The sequence below is a fragment of the Cervus elaphus genome, chromosome 20 (assembly GCF_910594005.1).
Source record: "Cervus elaphus chromosome 20, mCerEla1.1, whole genome shotgun sequence".
Lineage (NCBI taxonomy): Eukaryota > Metazoa > Chordata > Mammalia > Artiodactyla > Cervidae > Cervus > Cervus elaphus.
This window is the reverse complement of record NC_057834.1, coordinates 38,402,644-38,419,092: the sequence shown is the minus strand read 5'-3', so window position 1 is coordinate 38,419,092 and position 16,449 is coordinate 38,402,644. Positions and strand designations below refer to the sequence as shown.

General features: G+C 36.9%; 1 protein-coding gene across 6 annotated transcripts in view; it reads right to left on the bottom strand.

Moving 5' to 3' along the window:
* ASH1L (ASH1 like histone lysine methyltransferase) overlaps nt 1–16,449 on the bottom strand; it is a 201,577-nt gene that overhangs the window by 22,413 nt on the left and 162,715 nt on the right. For all 6 annotated transcript variants that reach the window (XM_043875874.1, XM_043875873.1, XM_043875872.1 and 3 more), the window contains 2 exons: nt 16,019–16,225; nt 15,745–15,891 (listed from right to left, as the gene is read on the bottom strand). In XM_043875874.1, the coding sequence (XP_043731809.1) occupies nt 15,745–15,891; nt 16,019–16,225 (354 nt within the window). The remainder of the gene's footprint in view (nt 1–15,744; nt 15,892–16,018; nt 16,226–16,449) is intronic.

Here is a 16,449-nt window from a genome sequence, read left to right as displayed (position 1 = left end):
GCTTACCTGCTTTATTAATAAGGTATCATATACTGTTCTAGATGCTTTATAGAGTTAACATATAATTTTAGCTAACATTTACTGAGTGCTTTTTCTCATTTTCTTTTCCATTATAGTTTATCACAGGATACGGAATATAGTTCCCTGTACGATACAGAAGGATTTTGTCGTTTATTTAATTATTTCTGGCTCTGCTGGGTCTTTGCTGCTGCACAGGCTTTCTTCTAGTTGTGGTGAACAGGGGTTGTGGTGCGAGGGCTTCTCACTGCAGTGGCGTATCTTTCTGTGGAGCACGGCTCTAGGGTGTGTGGGCTCCAGCAGTTGTTTCTCTCAGGCTTAGCTGTTCCATGGCAAGTGGGATCTTCTTGAGTTGGATGAAACCTGTACCTCCTACATTGGTAGGCAGATTCTCTACCAGTGAGCCACCAGGGAAGCCCTGTTTATCTATTTTATATATAGTAGTTTATAGTTGCAAATCCATAAGTCCTATTTTATCCTTCCCCATCCCTATCCCCTTTGAAAATTGTAAGATTCTCTATGCCTGCGGCTCTGTTTCTGTTTTTTTTTTTTTTTTTTTTAATTAGTTGGAGGCTAATTACTTCACATGTTTCTGTTTTATAAATAAGTTCATTTGTACATTTTAGATGCCACACACAAAAGTGAAGGTGTAAGTTGCTCAGTAGTGTCCGACTCTGCGACTCCATGGACTGTAACCCTCCAGGCTCCTCTGTTCATGGAATTCTCCAGACAAGAATCCTAGAGTGGGTTGCCGTTCCCTTCTCCACGGGATCTTCCTGACCCAGGGATCAAACCCAGTCTCCTGCATTGCAGGCAGATTCTTTACCATCTAAGCCATCAGGGAAGCGCAGATTCCACATATAAGTGATATCATGTGGTATTTTTCTTTCTTCCTCTGACTTAAACTTCACTTAGTATTATAATCTCTTAAGTCCATCCATGTTGCTGCAAATGGCATTATTTCATTCTTTTTTAGGTCTGAGTAGCGTACACACACACACACACACACACACACACACACACACACAGCGTATATAAGCACACATCTTTATTCATTCATCTTAAACAAATTTATTTATTATTATTTATTTATTTTGAAGGATAACTGCTTTACAATATTGCGTTGGTTTCTGCCATACATCAACATGAACCAGCCGTAGGTATACATGTCCCATCCCTTGAACCTCCCTCCCACCCCACCCCACACCTCTAGGTTGTCACAGCACTGCTTTGAGCTCCGTGAGTCATACAGCATATTCCCACTAGCGATCTATCTTACATATGGTGGTGTATACATTTCCATGCCACTTTCTCCATTCGTCCTATCCTCTTCTTCCCCTGCTGGGTCCACAAACCTGTTCTCTGTACCTGTGTCTCCACTGCTGCCCTGCAAATTCCACTGATCTCTTGATGAACACTTAGATGGCTTCCATGTCTTAGTTACTGTAAATAATGCTGTTATGAACAGTAAGGTGCATACATTTTTGAATTAAGTGTTTTCTCTAGGTATATGTCCAGGAGTGGGACTGCTGGATCATATGGCAACTCTACTTTTAGTTTATTAAGGAACCTCCATACTGTTTTCCATAGTGGCTGCATTAATTTACATTTCTACCAACAGAATAAGAGGGTTTCCTTTCCTCCACACCCTCTCCAGCATTTGATACTGGTAGACCTTTTAATGATGGCCATTCTGACCAGTGTGAGGTGATACCTTGTGGTTTTGATTTGCCTTTCTTCAATAATTAGCAATGTTGAGCATCTTTTCAAATGCTTATTGGTCATCTGTACATCTTCTTTGGAGCAATGTATATTTAGTTCTTCTGCCCAACTGATTTTTTTTTGTTTGTAATTGAGTTATATGAGCTGTGTATATATTTTGGAAATGAAGCCCTTGCTGGTTGCATCATTTGCAAATATTTTCTCTCAGTTCCTAGGTCGTCTTTTCATTTTGTTTATGGCTTCCTTTGCTGTGCAAGAGCTTGTAAATTTGATTAGGTCCCATTTATTTATTTTTAGTCTATACCAGTGGTTGGGAAACTATGGAGGCAGACAAATTCCCCCCAGGTCTTTCTAAATTTTTATTGGCACACAGCCACATTCCAAGATTGCTGACCCTTGTTCCATTCCATAACATTTAAAATTTGATCCTATACTAAAATATCTTCTATTTAAAACATGGGGGAGGCATAACTTACACAGAATACAAAATTTTAAATGTATAGTTTGTTGAATTTTATGTATCTCTACACTTGTGTAACCTTTCCCAGTCAGTACCCTCCCCCAAAGAATTGCCACCATTCTAATCTCTATCTCCATAGAGACTATAGTTTCATCTGTTTTAAACGTCAATTAAATGGAATCATACAGAATATACAATATTATGTACAAATATGCCTACCTTCTTTGACTTAATGTTGCACTCTATTGTAGTATACCTTTCTATTGCTGTGTAGTATTCCATTATATGAATTAAGCAAAATTTACCCATCTATTTTAATGCTGATAAACAATGGACTATTTTCAGTTTTTAGCTATTATTAAAAAAAAAAATTTCTGGGGAATTCCCTGGTTGCCTAGCAGTTAGGATTCTGGGCTTTCACTGCTATGGCCTGGGTTTAATCTTTGGTCAGGAAACTGAGATCCCACAAGCTGCATGGCACAGCCTTAAAAAAAAATTTCTGTGCACATTCTTGCACATGTCTTCTTTATTTTTTTGCATCTGTCTTTTTAACATAAACACTCATTTATGTTGGGGATATATTTATGAGTAGGGTTGCTAGGTTACTAGATGTGTTTATTAGCTTTGGCAGGTACAAACATCTTTTGTAAGTTGTCATACCAATTTACAGTTCCACCAGCAGTAACAAAACAGACCATTCACGTTGTGCTATACCCTTGTTAACACTTTGAATTTTAATATGGCTTAATTAGTATTCCTCTCTGATGACTAAAGATATTAAGCACCTTTTGATTACTGACCACTTTTATATTCTTCTGACATGTCTATTACCTTTTTAAAAAATTGGATTGTCTTTTTCTTACTGATTCACAGATTCTAAATTTCATCCAGAAGTAAGTTCTTTGTCAGATAAACACATTGTAAATACCCCTTTTGCAGTGTATGGTGTGCTTTTACACTAAAAAGTTTCCTTTGGATGAACAGAAATCGTTAATTTTATCAGTTCTTTTATCTTTAGTGCTATTTATAGCTTTTTAAAGATAATTTTATCTATTTCAAGTATATGAAAATATTCTCCCATGTGAAAAGGGAACCCTCTTCCACTGTTGGTGGGAATATAAGTTGGTGAAGCCACTGTGGAAAACAGTATGGAGGTTCCTCTGAAAACTAATTACCACTGTGGAAAACAGTATGGAGGTTCCTCTGAAAACTAATTACCACATGATTAAGCAATTCCACTCCTGTGCATATATCCAGACAAAACTATAATTCAAAAAGATACATACACCCCTATGTTCATAGCACCACTATCTACAATAACCAAAACATGGCAGCAACCTAAATGTCCAGTGATAGATAAATGGGTAAAGCAGATGTAGTGTGTATACACACACACACACACACGAATACTATTCAGCCCTAAAAAAGAATGAAATAATGCCATTTGCAGCAACATGGATGCAACCAGAGGTTATCATACTAAATGAAAGAAGTCAGAAAGAGAAAGACAAATACCGTATGATATCATCTATGGATATATGGAATCTAAAATACAACACAAATGAATCTATCTATGCAACAGAAACAGAATCAGGGACATAGAGAATAGACTGGTGGTTGCCAAGGTGGAGGGGAGTACAGAGGACTGGATTGAGAGTTTGGGATTAGGAGATACAAACTGATTTATATAGAATGGATGAACAACAAGGTCCTAACTATATAGCACAGGGAACTATATTCAATATCCTGTGATAAACCATAACGGAAAAGAAAATATATATGTATGTATAACTGAGTCACTAAGCTGTAGAGCAGTAATTAACACAACACTGTAATTCACTTATACTTCAATAAAAAGTAAATTTAATAAATATTCGCCCATATTGCTTACAGAAATATGATTGTTGCGATGGTGATATTTAGGTCTAAGAGTCATCTAAATTTTTGTGTGTGTACTGACGCAGGAGCCTATGACTCTGAACCACTTATTAAAAATCCATCCTTTCCTACCTGACTTGCAGTGGAACCTAAGTCATAAAATTAGGCGACAGTACATTTGTGTCTTTATCTGGACTCTCTATTCCTGCTGCTGCTGTGTGTGCTCAGTCATGTCTGACTCTGTGTGATCCTACGGACTGTAGCCCACCAAGCTCCTCTGTTTATGGGATTTTCCAGGCAAGAATATTGGAGTGGGTTGCCATTTCTTCCGCCAGGGGATCTTCCTGACCCAGGGATCAAACCTGTGTCTCTTGCATCTCCTGCATTGGCAGATGAATTCTTTACCACTAAGCCACCTAGGAAGCTCCCTACGCTATTCCATTTGTCTATTAATCTAGCCCAAGCAAACACCTACTCTTTTAATTACAGTACCTCTACAGTAAGTCTTGAAATTAGTAGTTTAAGTCCTTAAATTTTTTTCTTCAAGATCATCTTACCTTTTTAAGGTCCTTCACAATCAGATGTATGTTTTGGAATCAGCCTGTCAATTTCCATAAAAATTGAATTTGAATTTATAGATCAACCTGGTAAGAACTGACATCTCAAAAATATTGAGATTTATAATCCATAAACATGGTGTATTTCTGTTAATTTAGGTGGTCTTTTTCCCCAATAATATTTGGTGGTCTTCAGTACTGATGTCCTACAAACTTTCACTAAGTTTGTTCTAGGTGACTAATGTTTTATGACGTGGAAGAGAAGTGGTGACAGTGGGTACTCTTACAGAATGTTGTTCATATGAGCCTATTTTTCTTTAACTGGTTAAAACACATGTAACAAAGTTCATAACCTTAACCACTTAAAAATGTACAGTTCAGTGGTATTAAAAACATCTACACTGGACTTCCTTAGTGGTCTAGTGGTCAAGACTACATGCTTCCACTGCAGGGGGCACAGGTTCAATTCCTGATCGGCTAACTAAGATCCCACATGCTGTGAGGTGTGGCCAAAAGAAGAAGAAAAAGGAAACAAAAAAGAGCATCCATGTTGTCGTATAGTTAACTCCACCATGCAATCCCATCTTTTTGTCCTGTAAAACGGAAACTCTGTCCCTATTAAACCATAACTTTCAAATTCTCCTTCCTCCAGCCTCAGACAACCACTACTCTACTGTCTCTGTGATTCTAACTACTTTTAAATATCTCATGTAAGTGGAATCACACAGTAGTATTTGTCTTTTTGTGACTGAATTATTTCACCTAGCATAATGTCCTCAAGGTCTATCCATGTTGTAGAACATTGCAAAACTTCCTTCTTTTTAAAGGCTGAATTTTATTGTATGTAAAAACCAGATTTTCCTTATCCCTTCATCCATTATGGACACCTGGGTTCTTCCACATTTTAGCTACTATGAATAATGTTACTAAAATATGGGGGTGCAGATATCTCTTTGAGAACCTTTCTTTTGGATATACACTCAGAAGTTGGACTGCTGGATTATAGAGTATTTTTAATTTGTTGAGGAACGTCCCTACCCTTTTCCACTGCAGATATATCATTTTTATATTCCCAATAGAGCACAAGGGTTCCTATTTCTTAATATCCTTGTCAATACTTATTGTTTTCTGTCATTTCCACAGTAGCCGTTCTGAGGGTGTGAGGTAGTATCTTATGGTTTTGATTAGCATATCCTTAATGATCAGTCATTTTGAGTGTCTTTTTAGTTATTCATTGGCCATCTGCATATTTTCTTTGGAGAAACATATTAATATATTCAAGTTCTCTGTGCATTCTGAATTGTTTTTTTGTTGTTGAGTTTCAGGGGTTCTCTATATATTCTTGATACTAATACCTTATCAGATATATATGACTTGCAAATATTTTCTCCCATTCTGTGGGCAGCCTTTTGATTTTGTGTATAGTGTCTTTTGATTTTTTTTATGAAGTTCAATTTCTTTTTTCTTTGGTTACCTGTGCCTTCGGTGTCATACCCAAAAAATTATTTCCAAGTCCAGTGTTGTGAAGTTTTTGTTCTATGTCTTCTTCAAGTTTTATTGCTTTGGCCTTACATTTAGGTTCTTGATTGGTTTGGATTAATTTTTGAACAGTGTTTGGTAAGTGGCCAACTTCATACTTCTGCAGGTGGATACTGAGTATTCCTAGCATCTTTTACTGAAAAGAGTATCCCTTTTTCACTATACAGTTTTGGCACACTTGTAAATGATCACTTGTCCATATATGCAGGGGTTTGTTTCAAGGTTCTTTACTCTATTTAATGGGTCTATATGCCTGTCTCCATGCCTACACCATACATACTGTTTTGATTCCTCTAACATTGTAGTAAGTTTTCAAATAAAAAAGTGTGAGTCCTCCACTTCTGCTCTTTTTTAGGATTGTTTTGGTTATTTGGGGGTCCTTTGAGAGTCCATATGAATTTTCAGATAGGTTTTCTATTTCTGGAAAAAAAAATGTCATGGGGATTTTGATAGGAATTACACTGACTCTGTAGATCACTTTGGGCAATACTGCCATTTTAATAAAATCAAATCTTCTTATCTATGAACATGAGATGTGTTGCCATTCACTTATGTCTTTAACAATGTTTTATAGCTTTCACTGCACCATTCCTTCACCTCATTAACTTTAAGTACCTCATTCTTTTTTCATGATACTGCAAATGGAACTGTTTTTGTAATTTCCTTTTCAAAATGCTCAATGTTTGTATATACAAATGCAACTGCAGAAGACCATACTATATGCAAAGATAATTTTATTCTCATTTCCAATTTGGATGCCTTTTATATCTCTTTCTTGTCTAATTTTTTCTGGTTTGAGCTTCCAAAATTGTTACACATAAAAGTGGTGAACGTGGGCATCCTTGTCCTGTTCTTGATCTTAGAGGAAAAGCTTAGTCTTTCACCACTGAGTATTATGTTGGCTGTGAGTTTTCATATATGGCTTTCATTATGTTAAGGCAGTCCTATTCCTATTTTGTTGAGTATCTTTATCATGAAAAGGGAGTTGAATTTTGTCAAATGCTTTTTTCCTCCATCAATTGAGATGACCATGTGACTTCTTTTCTCCTTTACTTTCCTGATGTAGTGTATAGCACTGACCAATTTTCCTATGTTGAACAATCCTTGCCTTCCAGGATGAAATTCCAGAGTCACTGTGCATAATCCTTTTAATATGCTGGTGAATTGCTTGCTAGTATTTTGCTGAGGATTTTTGCATCAATGTTCATGACAGGTATTGGTCTGTAGTTTTCTTGGGGAGTCTGCTAAGCTTTGGTATCAGGGTTATGCTTGCTTCATAAAGTAAATCAGGAGGTGTTTCCGTCTCTTCAATTTTTCAAAAAAAGTTGAGTTGGTACTAATTTGATAGAATTCACCAGTAAAACCATCAAGTCAAGGGCTTTTCTTTGTTGGGAGATTTGTGATTACTGATTCAATACATTTGTTAGTTACAGGTTTATTCATATTTTTTATTTCTTCATGATTTAGTTGTAGTAGGTTTTGTGTTTCTAGAAATTTGTCCATCTCAACTAGGTTATCAGATTTTTTGGTGTACATCTGTTCATAGTATTCTCTTTTAATCCTTTTCATTTCTGTAGAATTGGTAGTAATGTCCCCACTTTCATTTCTGAGTTTAGTAATTTGAATCCTTTCTTCTTCATCCCTGTAGCTAAAGATTTGTTAATTTTATCTTTTTGAAGAACCAACTTTTGGTTTCACTGATTTTCTCTATTGTTTTTTCTATTTTATTTATCTCTGTTCTCATTCTCATCTTTATTATTTCCTTCCTTTTGCTAACTTTAGATTTGTGTTGTGCGTGTGCTAAGTCGCTTCAGTAGTCTCCAACTCTTTGTGATCCTACAGATTGTAGCCTGCCAGGTTTCTCTGTCCATGGTTTTCTCCAGCCCTAACTTTAGTTTGCTCTTTTTCTAGGTCATTAAGTTGTAAAGTAGGCTTCCCTGGTGGCTCAGATGGTAAAGAATCTGCCTGTAATGCAGGGGACCCAGGTTCAATCCCTGGGTTGGGAAGATCCCCTGGAGAAGGAAATGGATCCCACTCTAGTATTCTTGCCTGGAGAATTTCATGGACAGAGGAGCCTGGCATCCATGGGGTCACGAAGAGTCGGACACAAATGAGCAACTAATACTTCCACTCTAAGTTGTAAAGTTAGGTTGCTAATTTGAGCTCTTTCTTGTTTTTTAATGTAAGCATTTATAGCTATGAATTTCCCACATAGTGCTGCTATTGCTGCATCCCATAGGTTTTTGGTACTTTATGTTATTTTCATTCATTTCTAAGTATTTAATAATTTCCCTTGTAATTTCTTCTCTGACCAACTGGTTGTTTAAAAGTTTGTGACTTTCTAAAGTTTCATGAATTTTCCAGTTTCCTTTATCTTACTGATTTTCTAACTTCCATCTGTTGTGGTTAGAGAAGATAACTTCTATAATATCTAAAGAATCCACATGCCAAAGCAGGAGACATGGGTTCAATCTCTGATCCAGGAAGATCCCACATGACGTGGAGCAACTAACCCCACGAGCCACAACTACTGAGCCTGGGCTCTAGAGCCCATGAGCCACAACTACTGAGCCTACATGTCACAACTACTGAAGCCTGCACACCCTAGAGCTCATGTTCCACAAGAAGCGAAGCCACCACAATGAGAAGCCTGCTACTAGAGAGTAGCTCCTGCGCACCAAAACTAGAGAAAAGCCCGTAGCAGTGAAGACCGAGCATAGCCAAAAATATAAATAAAAACCTATTGACCTGGCTGGGGAGTTAAGATCCCACAAACCATGCAGTGTGGCCTAAAAGAAAAAAAAAAAAAAAAAAAATATCAGTGTCTCAGTGTCTCGGTTTTGGTTCAGTGGGTAAGACTCTGCACTGCTAATGCACGGGGTGTGGGTTCAATCCCTGGTCTGGGAACTAAGATGCTGCACACTGTGTGGCATGGCCAAAAAATACAAAAATCTACTGAGACTTAATTTCTGCCTAACAAAATGTCCCATGTGCACTTGAGAAGAATATAAATGCTGTTGTTGTTGGGTGGGGTCTTGCTATTGTTTTTTTAGATCTAGTTGGTTAATTATGTAAGTTCTCTATTCCTTACTTACCTCTCTGGTTGATCTTTTCATTACTGAGTGGGGAGTTGAAGTCTCCCAATTGTTACTGCAGAATTATTTCTCCAACTCTGTCAGTTTTTGCTTCATATATTTTGAAGTTCTGTCATGTGTGTAAATGTTTACAACTGTTATATCTTCTTGCTGAATCTTTTTAAGAAACATATGTCCTTCTTTGTCTCTTTTAACCTTTATGGGTTTAAAGTCTCTTTTAGCCACTCCCACTCTCTTTTGGCCATCTACTGACATGGAATTTCTTCTTCCATCCTTTTACTTTCAACCTGATTGTGTCTTTGGATCTTAAGTGAGTCTCTTATATACACAGTATACAGCTGGATGATGTATTTTTTGAATTAATTAATTAGGCTGCATTGGGTCTTTGTTGTAGCACATGGGATCTTTTGTTGTGGCACGCGAGCTCACTAGTTGTGGTGAGTGGGCTTAGTTGCCCAGCAGCATGTGGGATCTTAGTTCCCTGATCAGGGATCAAACTGCAACTCCTGTACTACAAGGTGAGTTCTTAACCACTGGACCACCAGGGAAGCCTCAGGATCATGTGCTTGTAATCTATTCTGCCAATCTTTAAAAAAAAAAAATTAAGACATAATTGACATAAAATACTATATTAGTTTTAGGTGTAACATAATGATTCATTATATGTATATATTGCAAAATGATCATCACAATGACTCTAGTTAACATCCATCACCATGCATAGTATCAAATTATTTTCTTGTGATAAGATTTTTAAGATTCGTTCTCTAAGCAAGTTTCAAACATACAATGTAGTATTATTAACTATAGTCACCAGGCTGTACATTACATCCTCAGCTGTTATTTATTTGGACCACCTTCACCTATTTTTCCCAAGCTTGCAAACCCTTACATCTGGCAACTACCAATTTGTATCTATGAGTTTGCTTTTTTCCAAAAGATTCTATACAAGTGAGATCATATGGAACTAATCTTTCTCTTTGTCTCATTTAACATAACAAGGCAATTTGTTTTGTTACAAATGGCAGTATTTCCTGCATTTCTGTTGCTAAATACTGCACTGTAGTTACAGACCACATTTTTTTAATCCACTGATGAATACTTAGGTTGTTTCCATGTCTCAGCTATTATAAATGTTATAATGAACATGGGATAAAGATAATCATTTTGAGTTAGTGTTTTTCTTTTCCTTCAGATAAATACCCAGAAATGGCACTGCTGGATTGTATGGCACTTCTATTTTTAATTTTCCAAGGACCTCCATATGGTTTTTGACAGTGGCTGTACCAATTCCCACCAACAGTGCACAAGGGTTCCCCCCTCTTTTTTTTTACATTCTCACTAACATTTATTACTTCTTATCTGTTTGAGAATAGACATTCTAATAGGTGTGAGGTGGTATCTCATTGTGGTTTTGACTTGCATTTCCCTGATGGTTAGTGTGACATTAAGCACCTTTTAATGTACCTGTTGGTCATCTGTATGTCTGCTTTTAAAGGATATTTAGATTTTCCACCTATATTTAATTGGGCTTTTTTTGCTATTGACATATGCTTTCCTTATATATTTTGAATATTAACACCTTACTAGATTTGCTAATATTTTCTCCCATGCTGTAGGCTGCTCTTTTATTTTGTTTATGGTTTCCATTGTTGTACAGAAACATTTTAGTTTGACCAGTCTCACTTGTTCATTTCTGCTTTTAATGCCCTGCTTCTGGTGTTAAAACAAACAAACAAATAAATCACTGTAAAAATTGATGACAAAGAGCTTATCCTCTGTTTTTTCCTAGGAATTTCATGGTTTTAGGTCTTACATTCAAGTCTTTAAGTTGATTTCTATTTATGTTGAAAGACAGTGATCCAATTTCATTCTTTTGCATATGGCTGTCCAGTTTTCCCACATCCTTTACTGAAGAGACTGCCCTTTCCCTATTGTATATTCTTGGCTCCTCTGCCAAAAATCAATTGGCCATACATGCATGGGTTTATTTCTGGTCTATTCTTTTCCATTCATCTTTGTATCTGTTTTTCTGCCAGTATCATACTGTTTTGATTACTATAGCTTTGTAATATAGTTTGAAACCAGGATGTGTGATGCCTTCAGCTTTGTTCTTTGTCAAGATTGTTTTGACTATTTGAGATTTTTTGTGATTCCACCCAAGTTTTAGGATTATTCTACTTCTGAGAAAAGTGCCATTGGAATTTTATTTTTACTGTACTGAATTTGTAGGATGCTTTGGTGAGTACAAACATTTAAGCAGTAATAACTCTTCAAATCCATGAGCACAGAGTATCTTTTCATTTATTTATGTCTCCTGTAAGCTCTCATCGGTAGCTTACAGTTATCAGTGTACAGGTCTTTTACTTCCTTGGCTAAATTTATTCCTAGGTATTTTATTCTTTTTGATGCTATTGCAAAAGGATTGTTTTTTAACTTCTGATAGTTATTCATGTATGAAAATGCAACTGATTTTTATATTTTGATTTTGTGTCTTGAAACTTCACTAAATTTTCAGTTCTACAAAGTTTTCTGATGGGAATTGCTAGAGTTTTCTGTATGTAATACTATTTGCAAACATTATTTTTTCTATATGTAATTTTCTATATTATACATGTAATATATATAGTATTTTTCTATATGTAATACTATTTGCAAATTTTGCAAATAGAGACAGTTTTACTTGTTGCTTTTCAATTGGATGCCTTTTACTTAATTTTTTTTCTTGCCTACCTCATCTGGGTAAAACTTGCAGTATTATGTTGAATAGAAGTGGTAGGAGTGGACATCCTTGTTTTGGTTTTGTTCTTGATTCCAGAGGAAAACCTTTCAATTTTTCACCTGTTGGTTGTCACATTCACCCTTTATTATGTTGAGATACATTCTTTTACCCACTTTGTAGAGAGTTTTTTAAATCATAAATGATGCTGAATCCCATTCTCTTTTTTGAGTTTAATCCATTTACCTTTAAATTAATTACTGATAAGGAATTGTCACTGCACAATTTATTTTCTATATGCCCTAGAGGTTTCTGTCCCTCGTTGCCTGAATTCCTGCTTTCTATTGTGTTTAGTTAATTTTTTGGAGTAAAATGTTTACATTCTTCCTGAATTTCTTTTTGTACATGTCTGTAGCTGTTGCATTTGTGGTTATCATGAGGATTACACTGAACATCCTTAAGTTATAAAACTATAATTTTATTTATAGTAGCTTAACTTAAATAACATAAAAAACCACTACTCCTTTACAGCCATTTCTACTCCTTCCAGATGTCACAAAATTACATCTTTTTATATTATGTGCACAAAAAAATAAACTAACAATTCCACTAAGGGCATTAGTTTCCTAAACTGTGTAGAAAAAAAACTACAGCTACAAAACACTGTCAAATTAATTCTAGCTTTTATTATTATTATTATTTTTTGGAGTGTCATCTCTTCCTTCCAAAATGTTTATTAAGGCATCAGGGTAGACAGAAGGGATATCATGATAAGCAAACCCCAGCTTAAGTCCCAGCTCTGAAGTAATTCATAGGCCATACAAGGTTGAGAGAGAGTATTAAACAACCTTAAAGGAAACTGTGAAAGTGCAGCTCTGATAAGAACTATGACAGAGAGGAATATGAAAGGGGGTACTGTGTGTGTGGCTGGGTGGAGGGAATGTGGGTTAATCTGGTCAAGAAATTCAGGACAGGCTCCTCTGAAAATGAGATGCTATGATTGAGATCTCTAGTGTTAGTCGCTCAGTCATGCCCGACTCTTTGCGACCCCATGGACTGCAGCCCACCAGGCTCCTCTGTCCATGAGATTTTCCAGGCAAGGATACTGGAGTGGGTTGCCATTTCCTTCTCCTAATTCTAGCTTTTATAACTGCTCATGCATTTACCTTTATTAAGATCTTTATTTCTCCATATGGCATGGAAGTACTATCTGGTGTCCTGTAAGTTCACCTTGGAGGAGACTTTTGAGCATTTCTGCAGGGTACTTCTAGCACTCAAAAAGTCCCTCATCTTTTATTTGGGAATGTTTTTATTTCCTCCTTACTTCTGAAGGATAGCTTTGCTACATATAGGAATCCTGGTTGACATGTTCTTTTAGCACACTACATATACTGGCCCACTGTCTTCTGGCCTCCAAAATGTCACTGTATGTAATGATTTGCTTGTCTTGGGCTGATTCCAAGACTTGCTCTTTGTATTTTGAAAGTTTGATTTTAACATGTCTTGCTATGTGTCTCATTTTGAGTTCATCTTACTTGGAGTTTGTTAAGTACCCTGGGTATTTATATTCACATCTTTCATGAAATTCAGTTAACTTTTCAACCATTATTTCTTCAAATATTTTCTCTTGCTTCTTTCTGTTTTCTCCCTCTGGGACATCCACAATACATATTCTGCTCGATGGTATCCCAAAGGCCGCTTAGAGCTCTCTTTTCTTCAATCTTTATCTTTTTCTCAGGCTTGATAATTTATAGTGTCCTATGGGCTGCTCTGGTAGCTCAGCTGGTAAAGAATCTGCCTGCAATGCAGGAGACCCCAGTTCAATTCCTCGGTTGGGAAGATCCGCTGGAGAAGGGATAGGCTACCTATTCCAGTATTCTTGGGCTTCCCTGGTGGCTCAGTGGGTAAAGAATTTGCTTGTGGTGTGCGAGACCTGAGTTTGATCCCTGGGTTGGGAAGATCCCTGGAGAAGGGAACGGCTACCCTCTCCAGTATTCTGGCATGGAGAATTTCATGGACTGCATAGTCCATGGGGTTGCAAAGATCCAGACGTGACCGAGTGATTTTCACTTCACCTCATCTTTGAGTTCACTGATTCTTTCTCTTGCCTGTCCAAACCTGCCTCTGAATCCATCTAGTAAATTTTTCATTTCAATTATTGTACTTCTTCAGTTCCAGAATTCCTTTCTGGTTTCTTTTTAGGTTTTCTCTCTCTTTATTGATATTTCCATTTTTTTCATATCAGTTTCATGACTTTCTCACGAAACTTTTTCATGACAATTTCCTTTAGTTCTTTGAGCGTCATCAGGGCAATTGTTTAAAAGTCTTTGTCTTATGTGTCTGCCATTAGCCCATTTTAGGGACTGATTCTACTGAATTATTATTATTATTTTAATTATTTTTTTTTTCTCTGAATGGGCCATATTTTGTAGTGTCTTTATATTCCTTGTGATTTTTCTGAACACTGGACATCTGAATCAAGTAATGTGGTAACTTGGGAATTAGAGTCTCCCCTTTCCTATTTGCTGTTTTTTGTTATTATTATTTTTCTGTTTCAAGGATCAGCCTCAAGTGTAAACCTAGTGTCTTATGTCTTTTCTGATCCTTCCCTTGGATGTGTAGTCACTGACTATATTCCACAATATATGTAGTTGTTTTGGCATGTCTTAGTCTTTAATTTCTGTCCTAAAAGACAAAAAGTGAAAAATGAAGGTGGGCAAAAGAGGGCACCTTAAAATCTCCTGAAAGTCACTACAGCTGGAGGGAGAGGGACGTGCAACAATGGGAGGTACAACAGTGGCTGCCTGCTTCTTTGTGTGCACCTCTGTGATCAGCATCAGCAATAAGAGTACAGATATTCAGTATTTGGAGAAAGGGGCCCCTTTTATCTGCCCTAACATCTGCAAGGTGTATGTGAGCTATTCCGGGAGTACTTGCACAGCTGCCTGCCATGTGGCTGGGGGTAGGGATGAGTAGTTGCTACTGTGTTAAGAGCTCAAATTGACTGAAATGAACCACAACTGACCATCTAAAACATCTCCTGGATGTTACAAGCCTTCAACAGACTCCAGAGTTCCAAAGAGTTCTATCAGACAGATTCTGCTAGCGCAACTGTCTAAAGAGAGATAGATTCTTGTTGCTTCCTACTCTCTCATTTTCTTAGAACCCTCCCCTATTGTGTTATCTTTTCTGAATTATTCTTTTTCTTTTAATTTTATTTTTTAAATACCATGGACAGAGGAGCTTGGCGGGCTATAGTCCATTGGGTTGCAAAGGAGTTGGACACAACTTAGCAACTAATCAACAACAACAACACACTCTAGAGACAGAGTGTGGGCCATTTCAAAAGGTGAGATTATATTTTAGATGTATTTTTTTCATTCTCAATTAGATTCTAATCTATCTCACATATTTTTACTTATCATTGTGACAAATCCAGTGAGGATGTGATAAACATGCTAAATGCATGGATATGAGAACCATGTAGCAGTGCTTGGTACACAGTAAGCAGTCAATAAATAGTAGGTATTATCATATATGTATACACACACACACACACAAATAAATATTACATTCTTCTGGGAGTAGTAAGGTTGAAGTGTGAAGAAACAGTATGAGCTTACTCTCTACCTGGGAGGATATGTCATAACAGAGAATTGCCTGAGCTGCTGTGTATAAGCTGACTATTAAGATCAATCTCAGGATGTCCTCAATGCTTTCTGCTCTGCTGGGTTTCACCTTCCCTTGTTTTCTTACCATTTCTGCATTTCACAATTTGGGTCACAGCTGTGATTGATGAATCGGGCCTCATTTCCCATACGGTAACTGTCAATCACCATCCCACTATCCAAGTTCAGACAATAGTGGTCACTGTGATTATGATACTGCTCAATCATCCTGTTCCTAAAGAGGAGAGAAATGATTAAAACCCAGTTAATGATTAAAAGTTGAAAGTAAATTTCAAATATTTCATTTTCCATTCTAATCTGGTACCTCTGCCATCTTACTGGAGTATGCTTTACCACTGTACCTGAACTCCTGCTCACTGACAACCTCTCCTAGGTATTCAATGATGAACTGCCCAGCTTTTAGGGGTTCTTTGGTTCTGATTCCCCAACCTTTTTCTTCAGCTCGAAATCGTTCTAGACATTGCACCCACTCATGCCGCTGTATCCTCTGGTTACAGCACTGCTCGCCACAGGGGCAAGTGTTGGGGGAACACTCAGCAAAGATCATTCTAGAAAGAAAAGGAATAATTACATGTCAATTAACACTACATACCATCTATATGAACCCATTTTTTTAAATAGGAATTTAAAAAATGAATTCAAAGGGACTTCTTTACTGGTCTAGAGATTAACACTCTACACTCCCAATGCAGGGGGCCCGGGATTGATCCCTGGTCAGGGAACTAGATCCCACATGCTGCAAATGAGTTTTCTCATGGTGCAACTAAAAAGA